The following is a 21,089-nucleotide window of genomic DNA, read 5'->3' on the forward strand; positions in this document are numbered from 1 at the left end:
GGGGTGGGCTTTCCAAGGAAGCAGCTTTCAGGCCTGAGGGAGTTCCCTGTGACAATGACCACTTGTCTTTCCCAGGACAGGGATGCTCTGGGGCGCAGTCTGGCTCCCCTCGCTCCCCTCTCCTCTTGCTGGAGCTCTCAGGAAAGCTGAAGAGCCAGGCTTTGACCGGTCCTTCTGCCATCATGGTTTGCTCAGGGAATGGAGAATACAGCAAGTGGAGCTGGTGGCATAGAACTTCCTGGTGGGCCCCCAGCCCTGGGGTGGCATGTCTTCCCAGTCCCTGCGGAGTGCTCACAAGGAAAACTTGAGCTACAGGGTAAGAGGCCTGACTGCTGATGGGGACATCACCATTTTCTTTTTCTTTTCTTTTCTTTTTTTTTGAGTGGGTGGGGGGAGGGCAGAAAGAGAGAGAGAAACTTGAGCAGGTTCCATTGCCCAGCACAGAGCCCCACATGGGGCTCCACGACCCTGAGATCATGACCTGAGTCCAAATCAAGAGTTAGATGCCTAACTGATTGAGCTAACTACCCTCTTTTTTTTTTTTTTTTTAAAGTAAACTCTACACTCAATGTGGGGCTCGAACTCACAGCTTCAAGATCAAGTGTTATATGGTCTACAGACTGCACCAGCCAGGAGCTCCCACCACCATTTTCTTTGAGGCCAGAAGTTCCTGGACAGGCATACTGTCTTAACCTAATAGAGGCAATATTTAAAACCTACAGGGAGATACGTTTCCCTATATATAATATCATATATCCCATGTTTACTCTTCTATAGGTCTTAAGTGTAGAATTGCAGTGAGTGATTCTTACCCCTAGGATGCCCCCATTGCCTGTTGAACTGTTGTTCCTACGGGTCACATTTAAAACGCACACATTGTAGTCATTCGCAAGTGGGCGAAGTCACTTCTCCTTCCCTCTCACAAAGATTTCAGTCACTCGCGAATTTTCACTATGGGGCAACGCCTCCAGAGCCTCACCAATCAGAGTATTTAGCAGTTTTGAAAACAGAAGGAACTTGTTGCCGGCTGTGAGTGAGGGCTCAGCTAGTGCATCTTGCAAAATACAAAAAAACCCCAAACAACCCATGTCAAGGCAGAGAGATGGTGGTGTGGATAGCCAAGCTTTGTGCCAATCATCTGAAAACACAGATCTACAAGGGGCGAAAGCGGAACTTTTCCAACCTGTAAACCAAAAGCCTCAACTCTGAGACTGTGGTGTCTTCCAAAAAGCTCCTTGGACACCAGCCCTGTAAAATACTGCACTGGTTTGTCAACTCTTCATGTCTCAAGTTCAGTTGTTACCCATTACTCAATTCAGCAAGTGTTCTTTTAGCATTTCAGAAACTACAAAGGCACAGACTGGGAACACCAGGATCCTTTCTCAGTCTGAAAGACACGCACACTTCCCCGTCCCTCTCCGAACTTACGAGCTGTTCAGTATTTGGAATTTCTCTCCTTTGTGAAAACTCAGGTCATCTTCCGTCCGTGCTTCATAATCATAAAGGGCTACAAACAGGGTCACTCCTGAGAACCAAAAGGGGAGAGATTATTACACAAGGGGAAATTAATGCCAAGAAATGACATCGTTCACCGAAATCTCATTCTCACAATCTTCATCTAATCAGCAGTGATAACATGGTGCGCTGATGTAATTAACATGAAACCAGGGTGGCGGGGCTGAAGTCATGCCTCGCCCTTTGCAGGGGAAGCACTGTGCGGTCTCTGAACGAGTCCTCGGGAAGAGACAGATATTAATATCACGTCCACAGCCAAGAGCAGTGTTAGAGGTCAGATCTGCGGAGGTCTGCGGCAGTTAAAGACACAGATTCCCTTCCTCTCAGGAGCCCACGTTAGGGTGAGGGTAAAACAGATCCCTCTCTCCTGTGACCTCACAGTAATGGAGACTGTAACGGGAGACTCCTTCTGTGGCCTGGGTCTGAGAAGACCCTCTCACAAATGCTCACCCCAAATGTCTTGCTCTCAGCATCTGCAGTTGCTCTGGGGACTCCTTCTCTCCTGCCACCAGTCTGCCTACCCTTGCAGCGATCTGTAGTCCTTATTCCTCTTCACACCCCCACCATGTCTTCTCAGCTGATGGACGCCCCACAGAGGCCCTTCTTGCTCTGCACAAGTCTGTTATCAACAACAGGAAATCTCCAGCAGCCCATTTGGCTTAGGACCTCCTTCATATAGTGGGTAGAATTCCAAGACGGCCCTCCATGATTCCCACCTCCTGGCGTTCCTGCTCGTGTGTAATCCCCCTCCCGTGAGTGTGGGCGAACCCAGTGATTTGCTTCTAACCAAGAGGACATGGCAAAGGTGATGGGATGTCCCGTAAGAGACGAGGCTTCAGAAGATGACAACTTCTGACTTCCCAGCCGACTCTCTGTGTTGCCACTGTGGCCCGAACACTTTGATGAAGCAAGCTGCCATGTTGGAAAGACACACATGACAAAGAACTGAGGGTGGCCTCTGGCCAACAGCCAACGAGGAACTGAGTCCTGCCAGCACCACACGAGCTTGGCAGCAGATCCTTCTCAGCTGGGCTGTGAGGTGACTGCAGCCCGGCCAACACCTCCTGACTGCAGCCAGTGAGAGGTTCTGAAATGGGGCACCCAGAGAAGCCATTCCTGGATTTCTGACCCCCAGGAACTGTGAGGTCCTAAATATGCTTTGTCTTAAAGCTGCTAAGTTTGTAGTAACATGTTATACAGCCATTGTTAACTAATACATTCCATTTCTCCACTCTCTGGCTCCTCGTTTTGATCTCCGCACACTTCAAAGTGCCTTTAGTGGCCTATAGAACGCACGGCACGGATTCCACACTTTACCAAGCTGCCATTTTGCTGTGTCAGTACTTCCAAGGGAGGAGATGTGCCTGTGGGACTATTTGAAGACCAGAGAAGGAGGCAGGGCTTGTTTTTCTACCCGATCCCAAGTGGGACTTCCTGGGGGAGAACTGGTAATCAGAAGGTCTGACCGTGCAAAGTAGCAGGGTTCACTTGGCAGCTTTCAATTTCTTTGAAAGGTTAGAAACTGGCTTAAAACAAAGACGTGGAAGCCTGTAAAGTCATGCTTGTTCTCACTGAACACTCTATTAACAGATTCCTTTTGTTACATAATTCGAAAACAAACCCAAGCTCCATCGTGTGGAAGATAAGGCACACGAGAACAGACACTTCCAGTCTCCCACTCTCTCCCTGCTCGGCCAGTAAGTTCTCACTGGGGTTTTGACCTTTTAAGGATGGAGGGGAGAGTCAAAGGAGGTCACAGGGGCACAAAGACGCTGTTCTTGGCCTTAAAGCACTAAGCACAGTGATGGAGAGACAGACACACACATATAACAAAGCCAAATAATACAAGGCAGAGAAATCTGCCAACATTTGGGAGTACTATGTATTAACTTCCAAATTTTAAAAGGGACCAGGTGGCTTCTTATACTAAGGTTGTCCCTGACTACAGTGTAGACTCCCATGTTCAAGGCAAGTATCCCTCTCTAGTGGCTTTATGAATGATACCTGCAGACACAGGGATTCAGATCCAGCATTCATGAATGAATGAGCAAGGTCAATGTCTGCATCAGCAGAACTCAGTCTGGTTGGCAGAGAACTCAGCAGGCACAGGAAGTGTGTGCTGGTGCATTTTTGGCTCTTCTCCCCTCCCGCATCCTCAGAGACAGACTTCCATAGAATGCTTCTTTCTTTCCCCCCTCCATTCCAGGGGCCTTCCAGGAAGGTAGGAAAGATTAGTGAGTGGGCTAACACTCATTAGCTCACACGGGGCCTACTCTAAAGAAAAAGTTGGATCCACTACAACACAATGATGTGGTGCCTAAAGCTCTGGGTCAGGTTCCCTGGATAGAACTACACCGCCATGTGGCATGCAGAGGGGAAAAACAAAACAAAAAAACCCACAAAATCCCTGGTAATGTCTCAGTAGTGCCAACCCCCCCAGGTAAAAAGGCACAGTGGGTCCTCATAAAAGACTTCTGTTCCCAGATGAGCCAAGAGCACAATGGCTGACGTATAATTCTTCAAACTTTTCTAATAAACAAAACAGTTTTGGAACAAATAATGTCAAATATCTAGTTACCATGATTCACATGCTGGGAGATGATTTGGAAGGCTAAGGATGCATGAGATAACTTACAAATATTCTGCGAAACATATGTCTGAGAATGTATGCCAGATATTTTACAAAGTATTAGCTAAGTCAGCAAATGTACATGGCAGTAAAACAGAGCGTCATGGTGGGAAAGGGAAGGAAACTTAAAACAAAAAAGAGAGAAGGATTCCTTAAGGATACATAAAATTTGATTTTAAGATACAAGAGATCACGATCCACTTGAGGGTTGATAAATTCCATCACATGGAAGATGACGGGACGATCAGAAAGAGCATTAATGAGGGTGAATGGCCAAAAAACGAATGCTGCCAAATGTCCCCACTGGCTGGGAGGTGACAGGCAGGCTGGCGATCAGGAAGATGAGGGAGAAGGTGCTACGGCCTGCAAAGCGGCTCTTAGCTGGGGGAGGGGAGGAAAGTGCACGCATATCTAGAGGACTCAAAACAAAACGGTCTCAGATCCAGTCCCAGAGCTTCTGATTCGAAAGATCTGGGATGGAGCTCGTGTTCTGAGAAAGCTGCTAGTTACGCTGAGATAGCCAGCCACGGCCGGGACCACCGATGGGCCTAGAGCACCCTAGAGCCAGCTGTGTGTCTCCTAACCCACGCAGAATCCTCCCAGAGCGGCAACCTGGGGGCACCTCGCCCCACTGAAGCCAGCATTTCCTCAGTGCATCAAGTCCTGTTTGTTTCGGTTTTTGTTTTTGTTTTAAGAGCCCTTCATCTGGCAGTGGAGAGATGGAGACTGATGAAAACCGTCATGTTTAATCCGTAGTCAAAGGGAGCGGCCTGGAACAGGAATGTTCAGTTGACAAAAGAATGCAGAACAGCTTCACTCTTACCCGTTCCTCCCCTGGTACGCAAGGTCCCGGTATGAGACGAAGAGTTCACACCCCCGAAGACGGTGAGTCCTTGGCCTGTGGCTGCGTGGAAGTTGTTGTAGTTTGGGATGGAGGTCACGCCGAAGCTGGGGTAGTGCTGCGGGGTGGGGTCTGTGCCATAGCGGTACCCGGAGCTCTGGGTCAGGCTGCCGTCCCTCTCCTCCGTCAGTTTTGTTGCTTCTTTATCCTTACATTGCACACAGCCCATTATCTAAATTCCTGCCGAAAACAAAAGGAGCCACGTGAACTCGGATGCTCGGTAGCTGCGGAGCTGCTGGATGAAAGAGGGATCATTTATAAGGCTCGCCGTTGGCTATTTCAGGCCTAAAAGGGACAGGAGGAAAGGCAGTGCCTAGGGCGGATGGTTAGAAGCGATCTCATGGCCTTAACTTGACAATCACATTCGTTCCCCCTGTGCTTGGGGTGACAAGAGCCACACAGAGTATGGTCACCAGGCAGCGATGTCCTGAAATGAGGCCTGCGCCCCTTAAAATCCTAGAACACTATGCACCTGCTTAAAAATAGCCCAAGACCACGTACTACGCTTTTCTTTAGTTATCTAAAAGGAAAATATATGTTCTAGAAAGTGAGTCCATGCAATATTAGAATAAAACCTCCATTATGGCAAGAAAAAATAAAATCCAAGCAAGAGGGTGGAGGAGTGCTGGAAAAGCCAGAAGACAGCCCCTGAACAGCTCATCATAATTCTTTTCTCATGGGTGCCCATTATTCAGGCACACACCTGGTGAATTTTAAGCAGTCAGATGATGATAAGTATCAAAATTAAGAAATCATTGCTGGATGAGAAATACAATTAGGGGCGCCTGGGTGGGTGGCTAAATGTCTGACTCTTGATTTTGGCTTAGGTCATGATCTCAGGTCGTGAGATTGAGCCCCACGTTGGACTCTGGGCTAGGGGTGGAGCTTTCTTACGATTCTCTCTCTCCCTTTCCCTCTGCCTCTCCCCACTTTAAAAAAAATTAAAAAATAGAATAGAATTGGTAGAAACAAAGAGGTCTGGGTATATTTGCAGGATGTCATGATAGCCTACAGTAACAAAATCATTTTCAGCTGCTAATTAACTTTCCAAATTTCCATTAGCTTTTGACATCTTTCAGAAATATTAAAAAAAAATCAGTCTCAAGTTCCAGAGTTAGTGGTGGATTGAAAGCTCAGGTCATTGTCACCCCACCCTCCTCCAACCTACTTCTGTGTTTATTGTAGAAATGCCACCATCAATGGCTGACTTGCTCAAGTCAGAATCCTGGGAAGCAACCTTATTTGCTTCCGTTTTACTTCTCACTCTCCCCGTCTCACACTCTACTATCCAGACATGCCGAACTTCTCAGTTACTTAAAGGTTCAATTTTTTCTGCCTTCCTTTAGGCCTTGGAATGTGGCCTGGAACATTCTTTCCTGAAGTGCAACATACCCTTCATGTTCCAGGTAAGACACTGCTTCCTCTGCAAAGCCTTCTCTGATCCCTGTACCCGCCTTCCAGGGCTGGGGTGATGCTCTTTCTAAGTGCTCCCCTGGCATCTTGATTTCTCTCATCATGGCACCTATTCTGCCATATTAAAACATGGTTTGCCCACTTACCTCATGGCCCAGTGGACTGTGGGTTCCAGGAAAACAGGGCCCTGTCCACTTTTGTCATAGCTATAATGCCAGTGCATGGCACACAGTAGGTGCTTAATACAGGCAACCAGATGAGTGAGGGAGAATTCTCTAGCCCAGTATGTTTCTCTTTCACCCTTTCTCTCTGCAGCCAAGACCAACCCTTCTCTCAGCAATGTACATAAGCAGTTGACCATGCATTTTTTTATCTATTGGTATATGTGAGAAAGAAAGAGGATTCAGAAATACAAGGTTAAGTTGGTTATATGATCGTACTTTGGACTATAATACCCATCAGGTCGATGGGGGTAGGTAGAACATGCAATGGATGTCCCTTCCAAAACTCTGAAGAGTGGCCCGTATGGAACCAAAGGATCAAGTAAGAAATGCATGACCTCATATGTAATTACATGTGTTCACTGGGGAGGGCCACGCTGCTACGGGAATGGAAGGGGCAGACAGTCGTGAAGAAGAGTGAAAGCACTAGTTGCTCTTAGTATCTTGCAATCCAAAGTGGGGAATGTCATATCAGATACAGAGACTCTTGGTGGGGGGCACTGTTCTGAGCACGCCCTTTCTGGGGAAAAGGGATCTGAAAGCAGCATCAGACTGCTCTAATGTCCTCTTACATTACACATTTCAATAAATACTTGTGGAATTCAATGTCAGTTCCTGAGAATGGAAATGTCTGGAAACGAGCCGCCCACTGCCTGAGCTGAGATCACCCAATCTGGAACACATTTACGTGTAAATCATTCAAGATTAACTTACAATATACTGGGTCCAACATGCTCTCTAACTTATGGTAGATGAATGCCATTTTAACCAATTTCCAATAGGAAATGCAAACTATGTCCAAGGCATGATTTACTGAAGGAATTTCACCATTTGTTGTGGGTATTGCTTCACAGGATTGAGAAATATCTTGCTTACTTTATATTAACTCCTTTATGGCAGAAAGTTGCTTTGAGCTCCCACAAAGGCCCAACAGAAGACAGTTCTTGTCCCAGGTGCTTTTTTTCAGGGATTTCACTAATCAACTGTAATCGGAAGCTGTGAGAACTGAATCGCGGAATCACATTATCGACACCAGCAGTTTTCAGCTGGGGCTGACTTTTACTCCTCTCACACCCACCAAGAGACATAACAGGCAATGTCTAGAGACACTTTTGGTTGCCACAACTCAGGGAAAAGAGGCATTACTGGTACCTAGTCAGTAGAGGCCAAGGATACTGCTAAACATTGTACAATGCAGGACAACCTCCAACAGCAAAGAATTAACCGGCCCCAAATGTTAAGAGCATCAAGGTTGAGAAATACTGATTAATGGAGGAGAAAGAGATCTACATTCATTTCTTCAAAACAGTATCTAACAGCTATTTCCCTTATATGTGTGACCAATATGCAATTCACAATGCTTTTCTTAGGAGAACAGGCAGGCTAGGTAGAAGGACACAGTTTTAAAAATCGGTATAAAATGCTGATTCTCCCCTAGAAGTGTGTTCCTTGTGATAGAGAAAAGAATCTAAGCCACTGAGAACTCTCATTACGAACTACTCTTTCAAGTTCAACAAAACAGAACAAAAATGAACCCCACTGGAAGCAGTACCTTATAGCTAACCAAACAAGAAAAAAACTCGTCTTTTACAATCCACCAAGAAAAAGTATTACCACTGGAATAAACGAACACCATCTGTACAGCTATGAAATAATGAAAGGAAACAGTAAGCTCCTTGAGGGCAGGGATTATTTTCTGGCTTGGTTTTAGCATCGTATCCTGAGGGTCTAGAACGGCGCCACATGCTGTAGGAGCTCAATAAATATTTGTTAAACGATTACGATGCAAAAGTCCAAAACTCAATCAAAATCATTTTGGAGAAAACAATTCTCTTTTGTAGAAGGGACAGCTCTGTTGCCACTTCACACATTTGCAGTTTTGAGTAAGAAATGTTTCTGGACAGGTCTTGGCTTACTCTCTTCCTTTCGTTGACAAAGAAACTGAAATAAATCAGTCAATGCAGGCTCAAGACATTAAAAGTTAATCACAATGAAAATATTTTTGTAAGAACTTGTGGTCTTCTTCCTCCCACTTGGGGCGGTCAGACTAACTGTTTCCTGACGGAAGAGTCAGAAGCCGCTCTGTGAGCTGTACCCAACATGACTTCAGGCTCCCTGCCATAAGCCAAACTCCTAAGCACTCGAGTTAAATAAAAACATCCTTTTTTATGCACAGTTCTGTGGTGTCGCACTTATGGCCAATGCTCTAGGTTCATTATGAATGTGAGATGTACTGATACACCTGCTGAGATCTGTGGGGCACTGGAAAACATGGAATAATGCCATTCCAAAGGTGGGACCTTGGCATTACTCTGACGAGTAAATTCTGCGCCATGAACTCATGGTCATACTTCTCTCCATGGGGCTGTGCCTAGGGAAACTGATGGACAAGCACTTTGACCAGTAAGATCCTGTGACTGTGGTCAAGGCGTCTAGGTTATAGCCCCGAAGGCTCCCCCTCCCCCTACCCTTCTTCAGTCCTTTGGCAAAACTAAAGGGCTCTCTACTATGCAAGGAAAACCGGATTTACATAAAATTTCCTTAGGCCTGTGATCTTGTATGTGCCAGCAGCGTTAAGCAGCTCAGGAGAGAGCTGTCCAAGGGAGAATCCGAGGACCGCCACACCCTGTTCCTGTGAGCACGGCAGATGCCATCAGCTGATCGCGGCACTGTCTCATGCTGCACCACACGTGGCCTCACAGTCCTTCGCATATGCCCTCGTGTGGTGGATGGAAGCTGACATGAAAGATGGACTCTATGCCCGACTCTGGGCACAGGCTGCTGTGATCCAGAATGAGTCCGGCTGAACACACCTTCCCTCCGGCAATGCCGCAGACCACAGTCCAGCTGCTCGGCGCACGTTAAACACAGATACAACAGATACAACGGATAGGCTCACATCGCCTGGTACGCCACTCAGCAGAGCAACACCCGTCCACACAGGTTATGACAGCAGGACTTCCGCGCAGAGTTCAGAGAGCTAGCTACCAAAAAGGGGGAAAGGCCACCGGCAGTCTTCTGCAAAAGCCAATTAGCTTCTGAGACACATCCACTTGCAGGTGAAAAGGAGGGACAGCAGGAGGAGGGAAGGTGAAATGACCACAAATAACTTTAAATTCAGCAGTGTGAGCACTTCTGCCTCAGAAACCAGCCCAGGCGGGTGTGGGGAAGTGAGGGCCCTGAGGCACAAGTTGCCATCCTGGCTGCTGGCAGCACAGACTTGGAAGAGTGACGGGTTGGGCCACACTGGCCTGTACTGGGATGCGGCGGCATATTTCCCGCTAGGACCATTCACCGCCCCTTTAGCTGGTCTCCCATTTATGTGGGTGAAAATCATAATAAAAGCAAAGGTACAAGGAAGGGAAACTAGAAACCAAACATAAGCTACTGAGATGGAGACAGCGGAGAAAGAATTTAAAGCTGAATTGTAGATTGACGGCATGGTCTCACACACTTCTGCAAACGTGGAAAGTACTGGTAGTTTAATGAGCCACCACCACCCTTTTCTGGTCAACAGTAATAACATGAGGTAAGAGGGAGAGACGTGGCAGCAGCACATCAGAAATGATCTGACTTCTGGGCAGAAGAGCCATGGCAGGGGTTTCTTGATCCTTGTCAGATTGGAAACAGCCATAAGAATCCACCAGAGAGGGGTGCCTGGGTGGCTCAGTGGGTTAAAGCCTCTGCCTTCGGCTCAGGTCATGGTCTCAGGGTCCTGGGATCGAGTCCCACATTCGGCTTTCTGCTCAGAGGGCAGCCTGCTTCCCCCTGCCTCTCTCTCTGCCTGCCTCTCTGCCTGCCTCTCTGCCTACTTGTGATCTGTCAAGTAAATAAATAAATAAAATCTTAAAAAAAAAAAAAGAATCCACCAGAGGTATCTAGCTACATTCTCCATCGAGTAAACAAAAATCCTCTGAAAGTCTAGGGAAGGCTTACTTTCATTTACACCGTGTAAGTGTTATTAGCAGAATGTTCTGAGACACGTGAGTGCCACGGTGGAAGCAAGAGCTGTTGGGACATGGACCCTGTCACCCAAATTTCCCAGCACTTTCAATCCTTTATGATGGGACTTTCCTCTTTGGAAGACATTGGGTCCTGACACCCCACAAGAGAGTAGGGGTGATGCTGTCTTCTGGGGACACCCTGGACAGAAGGGCCACTGCTGGCTGGGGAGGCCGGAGAGAAAGCAGGACCACACTGGACCATCTTGGAAATGCAGACACTCCCCAAGATCCCAAGGCCGGGAAAGGTCACAGCTGGGATGAGATGTTGGGCACATCAATACTCGAGGCCTGAACCACATCAGTATTGGTGCGGGCCCAGCCAGTAGTCCCGGACGGGCTACAAAAAAAGAATACACAGGACTCTGCTTCTTTGCTGCCAAATGGAAGGAAGGGGTGAAAATCTGTGCCTTGCTGAAAAGGTGGTATGGTGGACAAAACTCCAAGGTAAGCCCTGGATTTCTGCCCTTGCTGTGACAAACCCTGTATCATCCCTAGGACTGACGGGATAATCACTCCCTCGATTAGGCTATTTCATTAGGCATGGCTGACTTTAACAAAGAGAAATTATCCCAGGTGGAAGTGACCTCATGAAGTGAGCCCTTGACAGCAATTGGGCTCTCTGAAGTAGATACAAAGTGTAAGAGGCATCCTAGGGACGTTCTGTCTTGCTGGCCTGGCAGAAAGAGGGAGCTATGTGGCCAGAAATGTGGGTGGCCTTTAGGGACCAAGCACAGCCCCCTGCTGACAGAAAACAAAGAAATGAGGACCTCAGTCCTACAACCACAAGGACCTGAAGTAGGCTAAGAACCTGGAAATGGATTCTTTCCTGGTCAAGGTTTCAGAGGAGAATGTTGTTGGCCAACGCAGTCTTGGGAGCCCAGAGCTCAGCCACGCCATGCCCAGATGCTCAGAACTGTAAGCTAATCAACGGGGGCTGTTTAAGCTGCTGTATTTGTAGTAATTTGTTACACGGCAAGAGAAAGTGAATACTTCTTTGGTGGAATGGGCACCACTAAGGGGAAGGCTCCAATCTTGGTAGTGACGACCAATATTAAACGAGGGCTTGCTGTACGCCGGGCACTATGCTATGTACTGGAACATCCTATGTCACTCGACCCTCATGACCGTCCTTAGAGGTATCATGCTTTCCCCTCATTTGACAACAGAGGAGAAGAGAGGTTTGAGATTTTGTCCCCAGCTCTGTGCGGGATGGAGGCAGGATGTGAAGCCAGCCAGACTGATTCCATGGCTGGCACATGGAGCCTGTGGACCAGAGTTGCTTCCTGCCCCATGGGCTCTTGGCCAGCCGATGCAAGGCTGTGGGTATGTGGTCAGAGGGGCCTGTGGGGATGGCCCCCTAGTTCCCAGCTTCATGTGTATGACTAATGGGGGCCCTGACATCAGGGACTGGGCCTCACCGCCCACCCCCACATTTACACCCTGCCCACACCCAGACCATGGGCTCTGTGAGGGTGCTGGGACCGTGCCAGGCATGGTGAGTCACTGGCTTCCTCCATGTGGTGTAGGGTCTTAATGAACATTTGGGCTAACGGCACTGACGCTCCCCCTAGTTTCCTGCTATTTCCTAGATGTGGGGAGTGTTGATGTATACCACAAAGGAGTGAGCACTGGTTTTTTTGGTGTAGTGAGCTTGCCGACTGCATTTAAAACAGGATTTGCTTTACAGGCAAAACTTTCTGGAACATATTTACCATATAAACAGAGCACAAACAATGCCTCCTTCAAGCACAAAATAACAGATTTCTACTCTTGGTAGAGTCCCATGAGTGAGAGCACCCCACCCCCAACAATAAAATGTCACATCTTTGCGGTGAAAAGACTGATTTTGACACAGGATCGCATACAGTGCAGACACCAGTCACATGCAACAGTGGGAGAACGGAGCCTATTTAAAAAGCAAATCAAAGTTTTCCTTTGAAAATAAGAGGTGGTGTTGGATGATCACTTGCATGTGACTCTGCAAAGTCCTCTGGAGGGCGAGGACCACGGATCTTGTTCCGTGGCGCACAGCTCACATTTGTATGAGCTCATATAAATCACTCTCACAAATGTCATAGCACTTTAAGAAAAAAAAACCCACATTCCTGGTACCTAGAAGATTTTTTGGCTCCCCCGCTTGGTTTGTCTTGTGCAAATAACCCCCACACCGAGAAGCAGCGGTTCACTGCCTGCAGCAAGTTCTCCTTTCCCTTCTCTAAAACCTTCCATTCCCGGATGCCCAGAGAGTCAAAAGTACTTAGTAAAAAAAGAAATGGAAGCATTAGCCCCCGATGGTGAGATTTAACACTGCAGCCAATGAAGAGCTGGAACCATCCCCAAACCCAAATGGCCAAATGAGGTTTTAACACCAGATCGTGGAAAGGCTCCAAAAGGAGGGGAGAACATTTTCTTCTTATGCTCACTTCGGATCTCAGGGTTAAGACAAGAGGGAAATGCTGATAAAAAACAAGGATACGTTTTTAACTGTCTATGCCAAAGGGTTCAGAAAGAATTAGAGCAAAGATTATAAAGTTTTTCAGGCCTTCTCTCACCTCTTTTGGGAGGAAAAAAGGTTCCTTTGTGGTTACTGGTTTAAACTTTTATTTTTATTGATCTATAATTCCCATACCATAAAATTCACCCTCTTAAAGTTTACAGTTCAGTGGTTTAAAATATATTTTTAATATATATGTACATATTACATATAAAAAGTATTAATAGATATTAATATGTATACTTAATATACAAGGAAACCATTGTCACTATCTAATCCTAGGACATTTTCATTCCCCAAAGGAACCTGTACTCATTCCCTTCTCAGCCTGACCCCTGGCAACCAGTGGTTTTATGTCCTTATGGACTTGCCTACTTGAACAATTTGTATGAAGGCAATCATATAACATGTGGCCTTTCGTGACTGGCTTCTTTCAGCTGGCACACCGTTTTCAAGGTCCATTCCTTTTGCAGCATGAATCAGTGCTTCATTCCTTTTTATGGCTGAAAATACTCCATTGTAGGGATGGACTAGTTTACCAGTCATCAGTGGATCGACATTTGGCTTGTTGCCACCTCCTGGCTGTATGAATAATGAGGCTATGAACACTCACGCATAAGCTTTTGTGTGGACATATGTTTTCAATTCTCTCGGGTTCATATTTTAATATTTAAGGAATTTATATAGATTAAAAAAACCCCTATGATTAGGTACATGGGAAAGCATGTTAATTGGAAATTCAAAGAAAGGAGAAAGGGCTTGTGAAACTTATGGGAAAATGTTACCGTCAGTAGTAATCAAAGAAATACAATGTAGATTAATGAGAGACTTTCTCTTCTCAATTAACAAAATTTCAAAAGGAAGTCTGTCCAATAGTGACGGACGTCCCCTAAATGCCCATTCTCATCTATTGCTGATAGAAGACCAGGAATTAGGGTATAACCTTGTCATAGACCAATCTGACAGTGTTTTATATATATATATATATACATATTTTTTTAAAGAAAACTTAAAAAATGGGCCTGTTCTTTGTGAATCTGTGCTAAAGAGACACTTTTTAAAAAATGACACATGAAGAGGTCCTGTGACACGTTAGTTTTAATTTGAAAGTTAGAAAACCAGCTAATTTTTTAATGAGAAGGTGATGGCTAAGTAAAGGGTAAGGCATGGCCGTCCTGTAAAATAAAACCGAAATTAAAACTTAAGTTTACAGAAAATAATCAGTAATACAGAAAAATGCTCACATTATATTAAGAAGGATCACATGATTGTGACTTTATGACAAATGCCTAAAAAACCGTCTGGAAGGAAAGATACCAAGATGCTTGTTGGTGGTCTTGGGCGGGGATAACACTATGGGTGACTGTTCTTTCTTCTGTTTTTTTCCCTCAGATGTTCTATACTGAGAAAGCACAGTTTTTATGAGAATAAATCATTGTTTTAAAATAGGAATAATCCCTTTAATTTTATCAGTTGCTGATTTAATTTATACAGAAGTATATAATCATACATTGATGAAATATGCTTTATGAACTGAAAAATTAAGAGAATGAAAGAAAGTGACTGATTCCAAAAATTAAGAGGGAGAGAGAGTGACTGATTCTAAAGTCTGTTAAGAAGCAACCTCTCCTCCTGGAAGGTTTGAAAGGTGAAAGGTACTGAAGGACAGAAAGATTTCTTTTTCTTTTTTCTTGTTAATTAATTTATTTGAGAAAGAGACAGAAAGAAAGTATCCTCACGCAGACTACCTGCTGAGTGTGGAACCTGATGCCAGGGCCCTGAAATCATGACCTGAGCCAAAATCAGGAGTTGGCTGCCACCCAGGTGCCCCTAGGGCAGAGAGGTTTCTGAGTCTTTCTAACATCTGTGCTGGGAAGTGTGCAGTGAGGGAGCAGCGCTGGGAGGGGTGGCGAATGCACCCAGATGGGTGGTCACAAAAGTATAATTAAGGGCACAGATTAAGCAAAGCCATGACACATGACACCTCAGAGGACTATGTAGGTGGCCTTGCAATCCCAAGGCGTAGAATCTGTGATACCAGAACCAGAAATCAGGTGGTGGACTACTGGGTTCTTGAAAACCTTCGGGTCCCAAGCTCCAAGGTACCTGGGGAAACCCAATAAAGTCGGAATGACATTATTCTGAACAAGTCAACATTGGAATATAACCAAGGAGTTCAGGTTACTAAGGAACCTGCAAGACCTCTCTGTGAGCAAGGGCCTGGAGACCACACACTGGCATAGCCCTAAGGAGCTGGGGAGAATGAAGTAAAACACTTCTGTTCTTTGGATGCTTGCTGTTGGTGGAGACAAGGGGACTTGCTCAGGGCACCAGGCAGAAAAATTCTATCTTCTTCTCTCACTTCTCCTCTTGTTGCCCTCACCCTTTCCTGTTGGGGCATTCAGCCTGGCATTTTGATGAGGTGACTTTTGACTTTGCTTAGAATTCCCCAGCCCTTAGAATCTGGTGAATTCTAAGCAGGGAACAGAATAGTAACCAACATTGGTTTATGCGACCTAAAATTTTTCAGATACATAAAAAAGATTCAATAAAGATGCTTCTTTCTAATGTTGACGTTTGTTCGAACCTCTTTCTACACTCCTTGGCCGTGTTGTGTAAAAACAACCAGAGGAAAACAAAAACAAAACTGTAGGCTTCCTTTCACGAACTGGAAGAGAGTCAGTGTCACATCTGGGCCACAGTGGTAGAGACTGGCTTTCTGGGCTGAACTGGCCAAGGGCCCAAGGATGGGGGTGTCTGTCACCTGGCGGGGCCACAAGAAAGCATGTTAGCACAAAGCAGCTGGATGAACAGTCGTCATCAATGCCCCCTGCCCGCCAGTGTGGAGAATGAACGCTGAGGAGGTTCACTCTCCAAGGCCAAACAAAAACCCTCTGCCAATCCTTCTATTCTCCATGGAGGTTCCTCGCCAGATGATTCTGCAAATGCGGCCTCATCCTTTCAGAAAACAGTGAATTCTTTTTCCCTTTAATTCATCAGTTCCAGTCAAGAAGATCTACTCCTTAAAAGAAACAGAATGGATTTCGAATAAGGAAATTTTACTCTTCTTTTTGCCCTCGAGCTCATGTTTGTGTTCGTGTCCCCACGAGACCCCCTTTCCACTGATGACTTATCTGGTTATGAAGTCAGAGCGCATCAAAATCCACGGCCCTGAGAATTTGGTTGTGAAGCCACTTGCATTGTGTTTTTGGATGCGGAGGCAGAGGTCTTTTCTTTGAAGACTGCCGTGAAGGCCCGCCCCCTGCCCCCCCTTCCCCTGATCTTTCGGTTGGCACTTTGTCAAGGACTTCTGCCTCTCCTGCACTGGTTTTGAATTTCAAAGCCTCTTGGCAGCTGTTTTGGTGTGAATGCTGATAAAGTAGGCCTTCAGAAAACACGCCCCTAACTCTGTGGCCTTTACTGGGACAAGGAACAACAGTGACAGTGATGAGGGGAACAAAGGAAACACAGAGGCCGGGGACTCTCGCCAGCCTCCTCCTACCACTTCCGCGCCTGAAGGGAGTGACGACTGTCTCTGCCTTCCCTCGACCTTACTTTGTTTACCCACGGTGAGCCCAGGTCGCCTGACTCCGCGGTGGCTGCGCGAGGAAGGCTTTCACAAGAGGCCCTCACTCACGGTCGCGAGCTGAGAGCCCGCAGAGACCGGAGGAAATTAAAGATAAGCAAGAGGAAGAGAATGTGGGACCCGCTGAAAGCAGTCCGTGATGCTTTCCCCAACAGCACGTAAAAATGACCAACAGTGGCCACTCTGTGTGGGAGGAACACGTGTTGCTGGGCCACTCGTTGACGACCTACTTGGCACCAGATAGAAATCCTGTCAGGTCTCTGTTAACAAATCTGAAAAGGAAAGATGTGGTTTATATAGCAGCATACATTTTATAAACACCGCTGCTTATAAAATTTATGGTAAAGCAATTCAGTAGTGACTTTTCACCTGGCATGTGAATGCGGCAGAGTGGGAATTTTCAAGTGTCTTGCACGGTAATTGAACTTGGGGTTTATCTTCTTAAAGAAGACCGACCGCACAGCAGGCCATCCCCTTGCGGATTCTGGTATCAGATAGGGCTTGTCCTTGGCCCAAAGGGCAAGGGAACAGCCTTGCAACCCCAAGGCGCAAATGCAGGTCACTGAGAATGGGTAGCGGGAGGATGAGGTACAGGGCGGGGCAGACCCTTCCCTGCAGCACCAGACCCTCCCCCTCCTCCACAGCGACGCCAATGGCGATGCACCCCAAGAATCCACTTTTAGTCTCCCTCGCTGCTCGGTGTGGCCATGTCTGATCCTGGCCATCCAGCTGAGAATGGACGTGTTCTATCCGGCCCGTGTCTTCAAAAGACAGTGGGCTGCTCTCCATCTTCCTTCCCGCTTCCTGTGCGCTGGACAGTGGATGTAGTTCTGGTGAGTTGGCTTCAGCAAGGCAGAGGATGGCAACCCAACAGACACTGGCAGAATCACAGGACAGAGGACCCTGGGCCTTAGACGGTCTTGTGGAGCACGGCTGCCCATCTGCCTTAGAGGTGGGATCTCTGAGCCAACACAAGAGAGGCATGAACGTCTGTCTTGTGGGAGCCACTGGATTTTTGCGAGGAGGAGCGAGAGGGGTCTTCTGCTATAACGGGCAGCCTATACTCTACCACAAGAAGGAAGGGTATCCAGCATAGAGGTCAAAGGTGGCTCTACTGGTCACTTATTTGCCTCCAAAACCAATAAGAGCGTCTGACCTTGTCTGATACTGACCGTTCAACTTGTGCTGAGGCCAGCTAGCAGGACAACTATAACAAATTTTAACAACAGCTACCATTTACTGAGAACTTATTTTGTGCCTGGCACTTCACATGTGGTATTTCATTTTAATCTTCAGAACAACCTCGAAAGGGTATTCCACAGTTAAGGAATCCTGGGCTCACAGACTTTAAGTTAACTTGTGCAGTGTCACCCAGTCAGTGGGACCAGGATCCGTGTCTAAGACAGTCACATCCTCTTTCTACTCCTCCAGGGTTCCCTTTTGAGAAGCATGCTCTGCTCCCGGCCATTTCTGCATATTTTTTGAAAAGATCAAAGAATGAGAGATTTAATGGTGTGACAGGAGCTGGGCACTGCTGCGTCCCACCATTATGTCAGTTTTGCACTAGGGCTGAAAGTGCTCTTTAAGTATTCTTCTCTTTACAGGTCTTCAGCGTAGGACTGGTTCCTAGGTCTCCAGGACATTTCAGTGCTGGGGTACCGGGCTCCTGGATTGGAGAAGCTCTGCGAGCAGTACCATAGCCTGGAACAAAGCTGGGGATTGCCATGTGGCCCAGAGCATATCACTTGACTCTGTGGAGCCTGGTTTCCTTCTCCATCGAGTAACAAGCTTCAACCAGGAGGACTAAGCCTTCATAGCAAGCCTAACACTCCTGAAGGAGCCCAGAGCCCTCCTGCACACACTCAAGCAGAACTGAATCTATAAACAGGCACAGAACTCTCCACTCCCCACAGCCCCAGATGCTTGTTATGAATCACGAGGACCCACAGAGTAATGCGACCCAGCTGTCCGGTTTGGCTGTCAACACTCAGGTATCCCTCTACCCAGGTATCCCTCTACCATGGCCAGAGCCCGGACCATGAGTATTATGGGAGTTTTAATGGGCACTGCTATGCCCTACGGCATTTATTTTATTTTTTGCACCGTGGCCTAAAATGTCTTTTCTTGCTGCGGTTTTCAGAAGACCTGACCATGCCCTCCACTTTTCTTTGCTGCTAAAGTGAAGAACAACTTACCCCATGGCATACAGCTCAGGTACTCGAGACCTGCTGGGGTCCTGACCCACCTCCCCCTCCTCGCCAGGAGCCTCCAATTCTGACTCTTTCCTAGCATTGCCAGGTACAGCTGTTCTCCTGAGTTGCACAGAAAACAATAAGAAGGACAAAGAAACATCCCCCCCACCAAATAAAAGTTACTCAGCAATCACCATAGTAACAAATCACCCATTTATAACAATTCCATTTTCCTTGCATTCTTACCTCTTTCTTTACATCCAGGCCCACCTCTAGCCTCCATTCAGTAAACATATTTTGATCTTCTCTCTGTGACAGGTGCTGTGCAAAGGGTTGTGGGTATGGAGTCGAGTAACCAAGGGCCATACTGGGAGGAGCTTATATGTACTTAGGAGGGAGCCCCTCAAATCTGGACCTGGGTTGAGGAGGGAGCACTGAGGGGTCTGAATTCATCCAGGCCAGTCGCTGTGATATACCTGGCCCAGGTGAGGAGGGAGCGGAAGCATACACGAGAGGACAGACGTGTGGCTGGGCACGGTGCCGTGGGGCTTTCTGCATTTGTTCCTGTGTTTACAGAGCACTGAAACATGTGCCAGGCAGCTTGCAAGGCTCTCAGAGGGAAGGGGCCCGGCTCCTGCTCAAAAGGAGCTTATGGTTTAATGGGATGGGTATATGCAGCTGGGGAGGGGGCTGGAGATGAAGCCAGATCATAAACAGCTACGCGTCCGTGTTACTGAGCACCAGCTCCCGTGCCTGCAGCCGGTGCCATGTACGACAAGCAAACACTCTCCTTTGATCCACCCACAGCACCGACAGCCTTGTGAACAGGGTACTGTTATCATCGGCAGCATTTCACAGATGGGGGACGAGTATAGGGAAGGCAAGTGACTTGCCTAAAGCCCCACAGCGAGCCTGAGCTGGATTTCAACCCACAAGCGGCTGAATCTAAGACGTAATCTTAACCACGTGCTCATAGGCTAAAGTATCTGCACAGTTTCTAGCTGATACTTACTCAGTATTAAGTGGGAGTGGAACTGGGTCCTGATAGACACATACTGAAATGGCGTAGGGAGAGGAGAAGCATGGGGAGGCCAGACAGTGAAGCCAAGAGTGGGAAGAGACTGCACACAATTGGGCGGAGGCATCAAGGTAAGATGCCTTCTTCAGCTGGACAAACAGCTCTATCCATTCTAGCTACCTGTCTATGCCTAATTCATACCTCGTATTTCATCCCCAACGGTGGCAACACTGTAGCATCTGTTGCAAGTGAGAATACTGATCTAAAACCAGACTGCTGCTCAGGCAGTTGACTACTGGACTGTGTAAGTTACATTTTCGGAGAGCCCGGTCACAAAAGCAGCCCCGGATCCTTGGGGGCTGGTAGGAGTGGGAGATGTGAGGCTGCGTGGATGGTTGCCTAAACATGACAAGGACAGACAACAGTGGAGATAGCTACACATCAGCAACATATGACATCTGGAAAAAGATAACAATTGTTCACTAAAAAGGGCATGTAACAGCTAATATGCAACAATGGACTGGGGAGCCCGAAGAAGGAGATTGGGGTAGAGGTGCAGGTGAGTATAAGGTCAAAAAGTGCCCACCACCTCCCCCCTCCACCCACGGGCAGTTTACTCCATCAAGCCAAAGAGGAATGTCTTTTGGCAGACATGGTGGTTACACCTCAGCTTTGTGTGGACTATGTAATCTAACACACTCTTCAGGCTAATGTCAGAAGATGGCTTATATTTTAGCTACAATAGTTCTGCTCACATCTACAAGCTCACCATGGTCAGAGGATGGAAACTCTGCCGATCCACCAGCAAGAGTCATCGCTCAGCAGCTCTGAGCAGCAATCTGGCCCAGCACTAGGCAGAACTGGCCTGCCCCTGGGGCTCATGCTGAGCTCCTATGGGGTGGCCTTATAGACTCCAGGTGACAATGACCCAAGTACAGCTTCATACTCTGCCCCAGTTCTGGTTCAATACACCCCAACTGACTGGGTGAGTAACAATGGTCCATACTTGGAATGAGCCCGGGCAACAGCTCTGTCATAATTATTTTTGACAAAGGCTGACCTGACATGCTGATCATCAGCCCAGGAGGGGGGAGAAAGGTTCTGTGACTAGCCAGC

The 21,089-nt window shown here is 47.1% G+C and overlaps 1 protein-coding gene across 5 annotated transcripts in view; it reads right to left on the reverse strand.

Annotated features, from left to right (window-relative positions):
* Positions 1 to 21,089, reverse strand: part of FYN (FYN proto-oncogene, Src family tyrosine kinase) — a 210,310-nt gene that overhangs the window by 51,535 nt on the left and 137,686 nt on the right. For all 5 annotated transcript variants that reach the window (XM_059401223.1, XM_059401225.1, XM_059401221.1 and 2 more), the window contains 2 exons: positions 4,968 to 5,225; positions 1,429 to 1,525 (listed from right to left, as the gene is read on the reverse strand). In XM_059401223.1, the coding sequence (XP_059257206.1) occupies positions 1,429 to 1,525; positions 4,968 to 5,214 (344 nt within the window). In that variant the 5' untranslated portion in view covers positions 5,215 to 5,225. The remainder of the gene's footprint in view (positions 1 to 1,428; positions 1,526 to 4,967; positions 5,226 to 21,089) is intronic.

The sequence above is a fragment of the Mustela nigripes genome, chromosome 5, assembly GCF_022355385.1.
Source record: "Mustela nigripes isolate SB6536 chromosome 5, MUSNIG.SB6536, whole genome shotgun sequence".
In the NCBI taxonomy this organism is placed as follows: Eukaryota; Metazoa; Chordata; class Mammalia; order Carnivora; family Mustelidae; genus Mustela; species Mustela nigripes.